At 40.2% G+C, this 14,167-nt stretch overlaps 1 protein-coding gene and 1 pseudogene across 2 annotated transcripts in view; both read right to left on the reverse strand.

Moving 5' to 3' along the window:
• Positions 1–1,945: 1,945 nt before the first annotated feature.
• On the reverse strand, positions 1,946–3,382 carry LOC100591102 (annotated as a pseudogene).
• A 3,290-nt stretch (positions 3,383–6,672) lies between these two features.
• The window catches only part of ELOVL7 (ELOVL fatty acid elongase 7), a 38,212-nt gene continuing 30,717 nt past the window's right edge, over positions 6,673–14,167 (reverse strand). Inside the window, exons 5-6 of one of the 2 annotated variants that reach the window (XM_030798629.1) lie at positions 13,018–13,235; positions 6,673–6,737 (exon numbers count right to left, since the gene is read on the reverse strand). In XM_030798629.1, the coding sequence (XP_030654489.1) occupies positions 13,026–13,235 (210 nt within the window). In that variant the 3' untranslated portion in view covers positions 6,673–6,737; positions 13,018–13,025. Of the gene's footprint in view, positions 6,738–11,320; positions 13,236–14,167 lie in introns of those variants that run through there. The other variant, XM_030798630.1, reaches the window with a different exon arrangement.

Consider the following 14,167-nt stretch of genomic DNA (forward strand, 5'->3'; position numbering starts at 1 on the left):
GCTCACGCCTGTAATCCCAGCACTTTGGGAGGCCAAAGCAGGTGGATCACAATGTCAGGAGTTCAAGACCAGCCTGGCCAATATGGTGAAACCCTGTCTCTACTAAAACTACAAAAATTAGCCAGGCACAGTGGCAGGTGCCTGTAATCCCAGCTACTCGGGAGGCTGAGGCAGGAGAATCGCTTGAACCTGGGCAGCAGAGGTTGCATCACTGCACTCCAGCCTGGGCGACAGAGTGAGACTTTGTCTCAAAAAAAAAAAAAAAAAAATACAAAAATTAGCTGGCCATGGTGGCAGGCACCTGCAATCCCAGCTACTCGGGAGGCTGAGGCAGGAGAATTGCTTGAATCTGGGAAGCAGAGGTTGCAGTGAGCCAAGATCGCTCTATTGCACTCCAGCCTGGGGGATAAGAGCAAGACTTTGTCTCAAAAAAAATAAATAAATAAATAAATAAAATAAAATAAAATGAAATAAAAGGGTTATAAGATAGTATTTGCAAGCCCCATGGTAGCCTCAAATCTAAAAATATACAACAGATGCAAAAAAATAAAAAAGAAAAAGAAAGAAATTAAGACATACCACCACAGAAAATAACTTTCACTAATAGGAAGTCAGGAAGGAAGAGAGACTACAAAACAATTAGAAAACAAATAACAAACTGACAAAAGAAAGTCCTTACTTATCAGTAATAACATTGAATGTAAATGGAGTAAATGTTCCAATGGAAAGACATAGAGTGGCTGAATAAAAAAAATAAGATCCAATGATCTGTTGCCCACAAGAAATACATTTTGCCTGTAATGACACACACAGACTGAAAATAAAGCGATGAGAAAAGATAATCCACACAAAGGGAAACCAAAAAAGGGCAGAAGTAGCTATACTTATAGCAGACAAAATAGATTTCAAGACAGAATCTATAAGAAGATACAAAGAAGGTCATTATAGAATGATAAAGGGGTCAATTCAGCAAAAGGATATCACAATTGTAAATATATGTGCACTCAACACTGGAGCACCCAGATGTATGAAGCAATATTATGAGAGCTAAAGAAAGAGACAGACCACAATATAATATTAGCTGGAGACTTCAACACCCCACTTTCAGGATGGGAGAGTTCTTCCAAAAAGAAGATCAGTGAAGAAATATTGGACTTAATCTGCCCTATAGAACAAAGGGACCTAATAGATAATTACAGAACATGTCATCCAAAGGCTGCAAAATACACCTTTTTTTCATCACATGGATCGTTCTCAAGAATAGACCATATGTTATATTACAAAACAAATCTTAAAACATTCGGGAAAAATAACATCAAGCATCTTCTCTGACCACAAACAACTCACCATTCACCCCGCCCCTCCTATCCCAATCAGTACTGCTCCTGGTCCTGCACTCTTAAAGCCGAAACACTGGGCTCACCTTCCATATTTCCCTCAAGCTCAGGCCAGGGTGTTTCTTTCCTTTCCTCATCTGGAATTACCTGTTGGGCACACTCTTCTGCCTCATTTTCTGTCTGGCAAACATCCCCTTATTGTTCATGAGGCAGCTGATATTATCTCCCCTTTAAAGTCTCTGCTTAAGTCCTACCACAGCCCAGATAGAGCTATTTCTCCTTTCTGTGCCTACATTGTACAGGCTAAAAACTTCTTTCTTCCTTTCTCGCTTTCTTTCTTTCTCTTTCTGCAGAGCTAGCTGAGGTTTTATTTTGGACCATAAAAAAAAAAAGCAATTGAATTGTTTTGTAGCTGGAGAGATGAGCATGGGAGATCCCCAGGCAGTAAACTCCCCTGGGGGTGGGCTGAGGGCTAGGGCTGAGTCTCAGGTGGGTCTCCCATTCCCTGTGCTCCCCTGCACAGCCGCCTCCCTCGCGTGCTCTGGGGTAGCCGCAGGAGTGGCAGGCTGGGAGGGGCTGCCGCCTCAGCTGTTCACTTGAGCAGGACGTCAGGAGGACTCAGACACCAGCTTCCCATCGCGGGTCTCAATCTTCTTCACAATCATGGCCCTGATGGAGCTGGTGCGGCTGAAAGCGCAGGAGCCCGCGCCAGAGCCAAAACTGGAGCCCAGGCCGTAGCTGAGGCCGGGGCTTGTGAGGCCCCCACAGGTCGAGCTCAGACCACCTGCACAGCCGCTGGTGGTCTTCATACGGACACTCATGCTCTGCATCCTAGACTCCAGCCGGCTCTCCTCGCCCTCCAGCAGCTGTAGGTGGCGATCTCGATGTCCAGGGCCAGCTTGACGTTCATCAGCTCCTGGTACTCACGCAGCTGCCGCGCCATGTCCTGCTTGGTCCGCTGCAGGGCGGCCTCCAGCTCAGACAGCTCGGCGTTGGCATCCTTAACGGCCGGCTCCCCACGCTACTGGGCATCTCTGATGGCGGCCTCCAGGGCAGCCCTCTGGCCTTTGAGGCCCTCAGTCTCAGCCTGGAGCCGGCTTATGTTCCAGTTCATCCAGGAGATCTCAGTCTTTGCATGCCGCAGGTCATCCCTGTGCTTCCCAGCCAGCATCTGGAGCTCCACATACTTGATCTGGTACATGCTCTCAGCCTCAGCCCAGCTGCGGTTGGCGATCACCTAGTACTGTGCCTTGACCTCAGGGATGACGCTATGTCCAGGGAGCAGCTGTTGCCCATGGACAGCACCACAGATGTGTCCGAGATCTGGGACTGCAGCTCCCAGATCTCCTCTTCATACAGCTGCCTGAGGAAGTTGATCTCGTCAGTCAGCCCTTCCAGAATAGACTCCAGCTCTACCTTGTTCATGTAAGCTTCATCCACATCCTTCTTGATGAGGACAAATTCATTCTCCATCCCTGTACGCTTATTGATCTCATCCTCATACTTGTTCTTGAAGTCCTCCAGCAGCCCCTGCATGTTGCCAATTCCGCCTCCAGCTTCAGCTTCTCCTGGCCCAGAGTTTCCAGCTGCCACCTAAAGTTGTTGATTGATGTAGCTCTCGAACATGTTGTCCATGTTGCTCCGAGCCATCTTCTGCTGCTGCAGGAGGCTCTGCTTGGTCTCCAGCATCTTGTTCTGCTGCTCCAGGAACCGTACCTTGTCTATGAAGGAGGCAAACTTGTTGTTGAGGGTCTTGATCTGGTTCTTCTCCTGGGTGCAGACTCCTGGATGTTGGAGTCCATCTCTAGTTAAGGGAGCTCAGCAGGCTCTGGTTGACCATGATGGCGGTGATGCCTTCCATGCCACTGGCCCCACTATAGCCTCTGCCCAGGTCACCCCGGAAGCTGCTGCTGCCCACTTAGGAGAAGCTCGAGGAGCTGATGCGGGCACCAGGCCCACAAGGTGGACACCTTGTAGGACTTCTGGGTCATCCTGATGGACATGGTGGAGGCAGGAGTGGAGGCAGGTGGCCTGAACCAGGCAGAGATTCCAGAAGGAAAGGACAAGCTGCTTCTTGGTATTTATTTATTTATTTATTTATTCATATTTTAAATTCAGGGGTACATGTGCAGGTTTGTTATACAGGTAAACTTGTGCCACGGGGCTGTGTTGCATAGACTGTTTCATCACTCAGGTATTAAGCCTAGACCCTTTCATTATTTTTCCTGATCCTCTCCCTCCTCCCAGACTTCACCCTTAGACCCCAGTGTCTGTTGTTCTGTTGTTCCCTCTATATGTCCATGTGTTCTCATAATTTAGCTTTCACTTTTAAGTGAGAACATATGTTATTGGTTTTCTGTTCCTGTGTTAGTTTGCTAAGGATAATAGCCTCCAGCTCCATCCAGGTTCCTGCAAAGGGCATGATCTTGTTCTTTGCTATGGCTGCATGTATTCCATGGTGTATCTGTACCACATTTTCCTTATTCAGTCTACCATTGGTGGGCATTTAGGTTGATTCCATGTCTTTACTACTGGAGTGAACATACATGTGCATGTGTCTTTATGACAGAATGATTTATATTTCTTTGGGTATATACCCTGTAAAGGGACTGCTGGATCAAATGGTAGTTCTGTTTTTAGCTCTTTGAGGAATCACCACATTGCTTTTTACAGTGGTTGAACTAATTTACACTCCCACCAACAGTGTATAAGCATTCTTTTTCTCTGCAACCTTGCCAGCATCTGTTTTATTTCTTGACTTTCTAATAATAGTCATTCTGACTGGTGTGACATGAAATCTCATTGTGATTTTGATTTGTATTTCTCTAATGATCAGTGATGTTCAGCTTTTTTTCATGTGCTTTCTGGCCACATGTATGTCTTCTTCTGAAAAGTGTTCATGTCCTTTGCCCACTTTTTAATGTTTTTTTCCTTATACATTTGTTTAAGTTCCTTATAGATGCTAGATATCAGACTTTTGTTAGATGCATAGTTTCTAAAAATTTTCTCTTATTCTGTAAACTGTCTATTTACACTCTTGATAGTTTCTTTTGCTGTGCAGAAGCTCTTTAGTTTAATTATATCCCATTTGTCAATTTTTGCTTTTGTTGCAATTGCGTTTGGCATCTTTGTCATGAAATCTTTGCTTGTTCCCATGTCCAGAATGGTATTACCTAGGTTGTCCTTCAGGGTTTTTATAGTTTGGGGGTATACATTTAAGTCTTTAATCCATCATATGTGGTGTAAGGAAAGGGTCCAGTTTTTACTGCCACTACTAAAAATACAAAAATTAGCCAGGTATGATGGCAGGTGTCTATAATCCCAGCTACTCAGGAGGCTAAGGCAGGGAGAATTGCTTGTACCTGGAAGGCGGAGGTTGCCGTGAGCTGAGATTGTGTCTCTGTACTCCAGCCTGGATGACAGAGCGATACTCCATCTCAAAACAAACAAACAAGCAAACAAACAAAAACTATTTGTTTAACAGCAGAATATCTCACTGGACTTGTTTGCATGTTTGTTGCCCTCTATCCAAGTGAAAATCTCTGTGGGGATTGGTATTATTTGACTTTATTTTTATATTCTAGCACAGCAGTTGGCATATAGTAGGAGTTTAACAAATTGTTGAATGATTGACTAAACCACTAAAGAGTGAGCAGAGGAAGAGAACTTATAATAATAGCACATACTTATTCAGTGCTTCATTCATTCATTCATTCATTCATTCAACAACAGTTATTGAACTCCCGTAATATGCCAGCCATTGTTCTAGGCACTTGCAGTGAACAAAATAGACAAAATCATCTACCCTTGAAGAGATTACTTTCTCATGAGGAAAACAGTCAATAAATAATATTAATAGTAACTAAATGCATTGTATAGCATGTTAGAAGGTAATAAGTGCTGTACAGGAAAAAGAAAGATGAGGGTGCAGGCTGCAGTACTGAAAAAGTGAGATTTGAACACAGGAGAGAATTGAAGGGTTTAGCCAAGCAGTTATTTTGGGAACAGTCCCTTAGGCAGAGAAAAATAAATGAAGAACCCTAAGATGGAAATGCACTTACAATGGTCCAGCGACCAGCAAGGAGGCCAGTGTGACTGGAGCAGAGGGAACAAAGTGGGGACTGGTACGTGGTGAGGACAGAGAAGCAATGACAGAGTTTTTACGCTCAGTGAAACCAGAAACCATTGTAGGGTTCGGAATAAAAGAGTTACATGATCTGATTTACGTTGAGATGACTTTGGCTGCTATTTGGACAAGAAGTTTTAGGGAAGCAAAGGCAAAAGCAGAGAGTCAGATAGGAAGCTATTCCAGGAATCCAGGCATGAGATAAGGGCCCAGGATTGGTCAGATTCTGGTTATACTTTGAGAGGAAGCCAGCAGGATTTCTTGTTGGATTTGGCATTGAGTGAGAGAGAAAGGACCTGAGGATGACTCTGAGGTTTTTAGCCTGAATAACTGGAAGGAAAGCACTGCTCTAAAAGTTTTCCCTGTTTTAACTCATCTAATATCCCACAATAACTGGATAAAGAAGTATTGTTTCCATTTTCAGTTGGGACACTAAGAGACAGAGAAGCTGTCCAGGTTACAGAGCTAGCAAGAAACAGAGTCAGGATTTGACCAGGCCAGCTGGTTCCAGAGACTGTGCTCCCAACCAGTGTACCACGCTTCCTCTTTGTGACAGCATCTAGTAGGATGAAAGGCTTTTATACAGGGATAATATAATATTATAATCTAGGCAAATATTATAATATAATCTAGACTATATTATAATCTAGGATAATATTATAATCTAGGAAAAATTATTCAGGTCTGAACAAGGAAGGCTGCCACAAGAATACAAAGAAAGGCATAAATTCATGGGCAAGATAACCCAAAATGGGCAAAAGACACACTGACCAGAATCTGTACAACTTTTAAGATAGAAGGCTACAAGGGGGGGCTCCTGTCAGTAATCCCAGTGCTTTGAGAGGCTGAAGTGGGAGAATCATTTGACGCTAGGAGTTCAAGACCAGCCTGGGCTACATAACAAGACCTCGTCTCCACAAAAGATAAAAAAAATTATCCAGGCATGTTGCCACTCCGGAAGCTGAGGCAGGAAGATTGCTTGAGCCCAGTAGTGTGAGGCTACTGTGAGCTATGAAGGTGCCACCGTGATCCAGCTGGGGCAACAGAGGAAGATCCATCTCTTATAAAAAAAAAATAAAAGGAACACAGTAGCTCCAAGTTTACATCTCCACATTCAAATACTCAGATGCTTGTATCATTCTTATTTAAGTTGTAAGGACTATGTACAGAGTGTCCTTTTATGTGGCCTGGGCACTTAGAGATACTTACCTCATATCAAGCTTTCTCCCTTTAGTAACCAGAGTACATCCCAAACTAATTGAATCCTGTAGGTCCTAGAATACAAAGAAGGTGCAGCAATGTTTTAATAATGCTGTAGTTTGAATACAGGCAAAAATGTTCATATTTAGATTTGAAGAGTATTATAGTTTGTAACTTTGTTGAGTTATAGGTACATGTGCAGCCTGACCTGATGATACTGGCTGTCAATAAAATGTATGAACATGCCGAGCCAGCGCCAGGAAAGTAAGAGCCCTTTGGCCCTCTCTCTGGGGCAGCCTGGTATAAAAGACATGTTGTATGGCCTGTTATATTGTGGTTGTATCAGCTAGAAACATCTGGAAGAATTTCTATCTCCCCAATCATCATGTATCTTATGCTGCTTGAAACGAAGAAAACCATAACCCTTGCTCTCATTTAATCTAGGTACCTACCTTCAACTCCATACTCAAATCTGAGTCCATTTCTCTGTGCAAGGGGCCACTTTCTTAGTGAAAAATTAAAACAGCACTTACTTTCACCTACAGAACTAGTCAATACAAACCAGAACTGTGTGAATTAAACATAGGCTTTAACTCCCCTAAAGAGAAAAATAAGTATTCCTGTCTATTTTAGGTAATACTTTGTGTGGCAGACTGTATTTTCCAAGTACAATATTTCTCCCATCCTACATGTACTTACGAGGTAGCTTTTACATTTTTCCCATTGAGGGACATGGTCTGTGTCCTCTCCTCTTGTAAATGGGTGGGCTTTTGTACAGGGGAAGTGATATTCCCTGACTTCTATGGCTAGGTTATAAAAGGCAATACTGCTTCCATTTGTTCACTGGAATGCTTACTCCTGAAGCCTTCGGTCTGACTTCCCTGAGACTGCCATGCTGTGAGGAAGCTCAAAGTAGCCCAAGGGGAAAGACTACACGGACAGGACTTGAGACTACACAGAGATCTCCAGCCATCCCCCACTGCCTCAACCTCCTGGTTCCTGGTTAAGCCACAGTCTGGCTGCAATTGCACCAAGAACCCCAAACAATAACCACTCATCTTCTCAAATCATTGATCCTTCAAAGTGGTAAGAGATGTAGCCTTGATGTAGCTGTAAGTCATCAAATTTAGGGGTGATTTGTTAGTCAATAATAGATAAACTGTAACAGCTTGAGAAACAACAATACTATTTATATAAAGATAACAAAGGCTATACAAATAGCATACTGATGGAAAAATATATGCTAAATATATACACTGAATATATAGACTATATATAAATTATATTAGTATATCAATCATTTTGAATCTATTATATATAATACATTATATATAACTTATGTGTATATATATTCATCCAAAAGTAATGATTTAATCATTTGCTGATGCCAGGCAGAGTGCTGGCCCTAAATAAGTGTGTTCAATCACTTTTCCATTTAGACACTTGAAGAATTATATGTACTTCTGTGCAAAATAATGGCCCATCATGGTGGTGGATTCTCAGTGGGTGAGGTTACATCAGGTGCTTACTCAAACATCATCTCTTACCTTCTTTCTAATAGAATCTAATTTTGTTGGAGATGACAATGTGCCCATCTAGAAAATTAGTTCACAGCTTCCCCTGCAGCCAGAGATGGCCATGAGGCAGTTTTGACCATTGAGATATAAGTGGAAGTTGTTGTGTGGGACCCCTGGGAAAGCCCTTTAGAAAGAAACAGACCTAGACTCTATTGTATTTGGTACCCAAGGAGGCATACAAAGACATCTTCTTCCCTGGTGGTATATGGTATATGCAGATTTTCTCTGTATCCCTGCCCCTCCCCAGAGTACTTAGCTACATGACATGATGCTTTGGAATGACAGACACTAACTACAGTCTATTACACCCAACTGCTTCCTACGAGAAGGATATACTGGAAAATGCTGGTGACAGGGAGCCTGAGGCTCCATGGAAGGGATTCTTTTCCAGAGGCTCTCATAACCAGGCTGATCATGTTACTCCTCCATCAAACATCTTCAGTGGGTCCTGATGAACATTATTTTTTGTTTCATCAAAGGTAACTACTTAACATTAGGATAACATATCTTGCAAATCTGTCATACATTTTTCACTTGTCAACAGGTATGCCACCTTTGTTTTTATTAAAATTTGATGTAGGCTTGTCTTTTTAAACTGTACTGTAAACTTTTTAAGGGCAGGGACCACATCCAGCACATTTTAAAGTTTCTCATGACACTTAGATGCAGTAAGCACCCTCAATACTGACTGACTACCAGTGAAAATCATGTCAATTCTGTCATTTTGGTTTCTAACTTAAATAACATCTATACAGAACATTATAATACATACATTACTTTTTAAAAACTGGACAATTTCAAACATACACAGAAGTAGACAGAAGAGTATAATAAACTCCTATTAAGTGAACCCATTACCCAACTTTAACAATTATCAACACCTCCTTTTCTTTTTACTAGAGTATGTTAAAGTGAAATCAGACAACCTATCATTTTACATATACATACTTCAGTGTATGTATTTCACATATAAGGACTTTAAAATATATACATCTGCAAAACAGTAATAATATCTAATATTAATAATTTCTGTCTTTTAACATTTAGTTCATGTTCAGTTATATCTAATTGTTCCAAGAATGTCCTTTTATGATTTGGTTTGTTCAAATCAGGATTCAAATGACATTTGGTTAGTATATCTTAAGTCTTTTATCTACAAAAGTTGCCTTCTCTGGATTTCTTTTTTTTTAAATGACATTTATTTATCGAAGAAACCAGGTCATTTGTTCTATGGAATTTCCTGCATTTTGGACTCGGCTGATTGTACCCTCTTGGTGTCTTTTAACTCTTACATACTGTACTTCCTGTAACTAGTAGTTTAGATACAGAGGATTGATTAGATTCAAGTTCAAAATTTTTTTTGCCACGAATACCTCAGAGTATTATAGTGTATTATGAGACAAAACACCTGGTTGTCCCACTTTGAATGACATTAAGATTGATCAGTGGGTTCAGTCGTATCAGCACAAGCCATCCCCATCAACCTTTCATCTAACTGTTTTAGCAACCAGTGATCATTAGCTATTCCCACTTATTAGAGACAGTGGGGATGGCAAAATTATTCTTTTTTGTTAATTCTTTCCACTTAAAAAACCTTGCCTACTAACATACCACCAAGTTTAAAATTCTGTACAACCTAAACACATAACTCAAATTCAAATTCTTTCATAGAGTCTTCCCTGTCTGCTAAGTGGCAGAACTGTCACTCATCTGGCACCTATCATCTACTGCCCTGTCACATAATTTCATCTGCCAGTTGGTAAGCTCCAGGAGATCCCAATTATGTTCTCGGTATCTTTGTATCCCAAAGATTAACACAGCACGTGTACAAGAAATATGTAAAATAACTTTGATTGGTGAGTATTCAAATTAAAAGTCACCAACCCATGCAAATACATGCAGCTAGATTCCAAAATGAAAAATACACACACATATACATGCGATACCACAAATTTATTATAATACACAGGGAAAAACAAACTCAAACTTTGACAACATCCACAGAATGTTCCAGTCTTTAAAAAGTTAACAGAAATAAAGGGTAATGGAGAGAATATAATCTCATAATTTTATAATTAAGGCTGTAAATGGCAAAGTCCCATAGATATTTAAAAATCTATATTTGTATTTATTTATAATATAGATATAGGCCCTCAAGGATTCATAGAGATTTATGTAATAAACTGGATTTTGGAACTATTTATTTTGTTGTTGTTGTTGCTTGTTAGGTAAGCAAACCCAAACAAATTAAGTCCTGAAAAGTGGGATGAAATCCCACAGGAACTCTATGTGACCACACAGAACTCTAATAAATATGGCCCATACAAATTCTATATCCAGTGAAAATCATTTTGATCCACAATCATGTTGATGTTTCTACAGAGGATACTTCTAGCAGCTGTGATTTCTTTTGTAGAATTCTGGCTCTCCACTTCTATTCATATAATTGAGTATGTGTTTTATTACATGTTAGCTTATAGGCAAGTTAAACATTTTAAAGACTACAGGGAGGTTAGGAGAGGTTGTATGATGACGGTCGGCAAGTATGCAAGAAATAAACTCTCCTGTTTCATCTCTTTAATTTTTGCCTCATTTTGGTCTCTATACTACTTGGGGTCTTTGGAAATGGTGTGATTTATAACAGCACCTAGCATACCTTCTCATTTTAGCACAGGTTAGATATGAAGAGCCAAACCTGGAAAACAGTTAAGGAGTCCTGAGACCTTTCCAGTGGAATAAATTAGAGCAGCAGTTTCATTTAGCTGTGCTCTTTTGTCCTTTATTCTTTATTTTCTAAAAATATAAAATTATGGCCAGGCGCAGTGGCTCACCCCTGTAATCCCAGAACTTTGGGAGGCCGAGGTGGGAGGATCACCTGAGGTCAGGAGTTCGAGACCAGCCTGGCCAACCCTGTCCCTACTAAAAATACAAAAATTAGCTGAGCATGGTGGCAGGTGCCTGTAATCCCAGCTACTTGGGAGGCTGAGACAGGAGAATCACTTGAACCTGGGAGGCAGAGGTTGCAGTGAGCTGAGATTGTGCCATTGCACTCTAGCCTGGGCAACAAAAGTAAAACTGCTTCAGAAAAAAAAATAATAAATTATATATATATATATATATATATATATATATATATATATATATATGTAATTACTCCCATTTATCAACCTTTACCTTCTCATGCTGTAATCAAGTAAAATCACAAAAGATCACTTAAAGGCAAATAACCTTATGAATCTGGTAAGTGTAAACATAACAAGCCATGGTATTGAGTAAAACTTAGGCATTGCACAATAAGTATCTCTGTGTGTTCAAAATTAACTGGGGCTTTAAGTACTAATTGTTTAACGTCCTACAAACATAAACAGTGCTTCAAAATTGAGTATAAATAAAAGAAGAAAAAAATACGGAAAAATTCACAAATGTCCAAATATTATTTCTTGGACAAAACTCTACTGACTAGTAGTTTTGATTCTCTGACAAGAAAATGTAAAAATAACAGAAAGAAAGTAGCAATTTTAAAGAAACAAAGCCTGTGCCAAATGAATTTCAGTCCTTCATTACATGGTTTTATAGGTCTGGAAACAGAAATCCAGGTTGTTAATTAATTCATAATTCCAGAAAATACTTTATTGTTCAGTATACCTATAACATTAATTATATAATCTATTACCGTTATGTAGTCTGTTTGCTTACATATTCAATTTTCCCCTGGATATTCTCTGTGCCACAATTTGCCTCTAGTTGCTTCACAGCCACTCTAACCCAAATCTGGAAACTGTGTACAATAGGTAATATTATTTATGATTTAAGGGTAGTACCTGTAGTGTGCCAATAATATGAACATGTAAGTATCTAACCTACATATTTAACCAAGATAATAATTTAAACCATGACAATGTAAGAAAGTGATATGATACTATAACAGACAACAGGTTTTTCCCACTGAACTACACAATACTTTTTACATTGACAAATTCATCTCTTTCCAGAGACATACAAAGTTAATTGTAAAACAGTAATAGCAAAGTATTCATTAACCCATTAAAACAAATCACCTTGTTTTGAAAATAATCAACTGAATGAAACTTGGTGTCAAGTGCATCAGTGTACTAACCCAAAGGATTGCAACTTTGAAACAGTTTGTACAACAAATGGGTTGTGAGGAAGTCTTAACAGCAAAACTGGTGATGGCTACTGAAAAGATCCATTGAAAATTATCATTAAAGATTTTAAATGACAAGTTATCAAAAACTCACTCAATTTTCACCTGTGCTATCTTGCTAAAATGGGAGTTAACTCTAGAGCAAATATAGTATCTTCTGAATACAGTCAATAAATGACAAAGCCAGGGCCTACAGTTGGTTTCCAGACTTTCCAGACCCAGCAGAAGGAATGTATTGTATCACATGGATCTCTGTCTGTGCTCAAAATACCTAATGATATTTTTCATCTTTATTGGACTTCCTTGAAGAGTACTGTATTGCTTCATATCTTTTTTTCACTGTAACAAAATGTTTTAAACAAAACCTTTGGATTAGGTTTAAAAGCAGCTAAAAAAAAAAACAAAAAACAAAAAAAACTTCTGGCGGCTGTAGGCTCTAATTATCAGAAGACTGTTATCTGGAAGCTTCGGGCTCTCAAATATCAGACATCCCAATAACTTATCATAAAAATACAAGCTCTTAGTTTTGAAAAATATACAAAATGCACTGCATAGGTAAATATCTCTTGATTGTCAAGGAAGACAATGTATCAGTTTCGATCACAGACTTACGTTGGGCTTCAGTTATCTTTGTTTTTGCAAGTTCCATTTTTCACAGTTTTGGGCAACCTCTGACCTTTGGTGTAAGCGCGGTACCAAAAATGGAGAAAGAGCAGCAGAAACATGAAACTGTAACTCATAATGATGCACGCAAAGACTGGAAACTGATACTTGCAATCCTCCATGAAAAAGAACTGGCTTATGTGGATGGTGACAATAACAAACTGGACCTAAGAAATGAAAATGTGAAAAAAAATTATTCAGATATGAAGAGTTAACAATTCTTTACCTATCTATGTTTATGCACTCCCAAAGTGCAGAGAGTGCACTATTGGGCAGAGAAGTCCACCTTTAAATCTAGCCTCCCTGAGAGTGATAATGGGTGGTATAATGTCAAAAGCCAGTTGGAAGTATGGATCCACTATTCAGAACCGCAAAATTGCACAACCACAGAGTCTATATTTAAATGTTCCCTGGAGCTGTGCAGTGCAGCAACCTTTTTACTACTCAGAGAATCAACAGAGCAGGTTTTCTCTATAAGTCTCTGACTTGAGTCCTTGACTATGATGAAATGACCATGCACTACATGTGGCCTATTTTTTTCAGGATGATTTCAATTTCAAATATTCTGTCCTGTTATTGGACCAGATATTTTAATTTTTGGAAAATAATAACATTTTACTTAGAGCCCCTTGAATTTTGTAGTAGCCAAAGCATCTCTGAGTCCTTATACCTGCCACTTGTCCTCCACAGTCACAGATAAAAATGTGTCTGGGCCAGGCACGGTGGCTCACGCCTGTAATCCCAGCACTTTGGGAGGCTGAGGCGGGTGGATCACGAGGTTAGGAGTTCGAGACCAGGTCGGCCAAGATAGCAAAACCCTGTCTCTACTAAAAATACAAAAATTAGCCAGGCGCAGTGGTACGCGCCTGTAGTCCCAGCTACTCAGGAGGCTGAGGCAGGAGAATCGCTTGAACCTGGGAGGCGGAGGTTGCAGTGAGCCGAGATCGTGCCACTGCACTCTAGCCTGGGTGACAGAGCGAGACTCCATCTCAAAAAAAAAAGCGTCTGAACTGCCAGCTGAGGCAGAGAATCTACAAGGTGTGAGAGAGCACTGGTGGCCCTTCTAGTAGTGCTCAAGGGCTCTGTAGGGCAGAACATG

Source organism: Nomascus leucogenys, chromosome 18 (genome assembly GCF_006542625.1).
Source record: "Nomascus leucogenys isolate Asia chromosome 18, Asia_NLE_v1, whole genome shotgun sequence".
NCBI classification, from domain to species: domain Eukaryota; kingdom Metazoa; phylum Chordata; class Mammalia; order Primates; family Hylobatidae; genus Nomascus; species Nomascus leucogenys.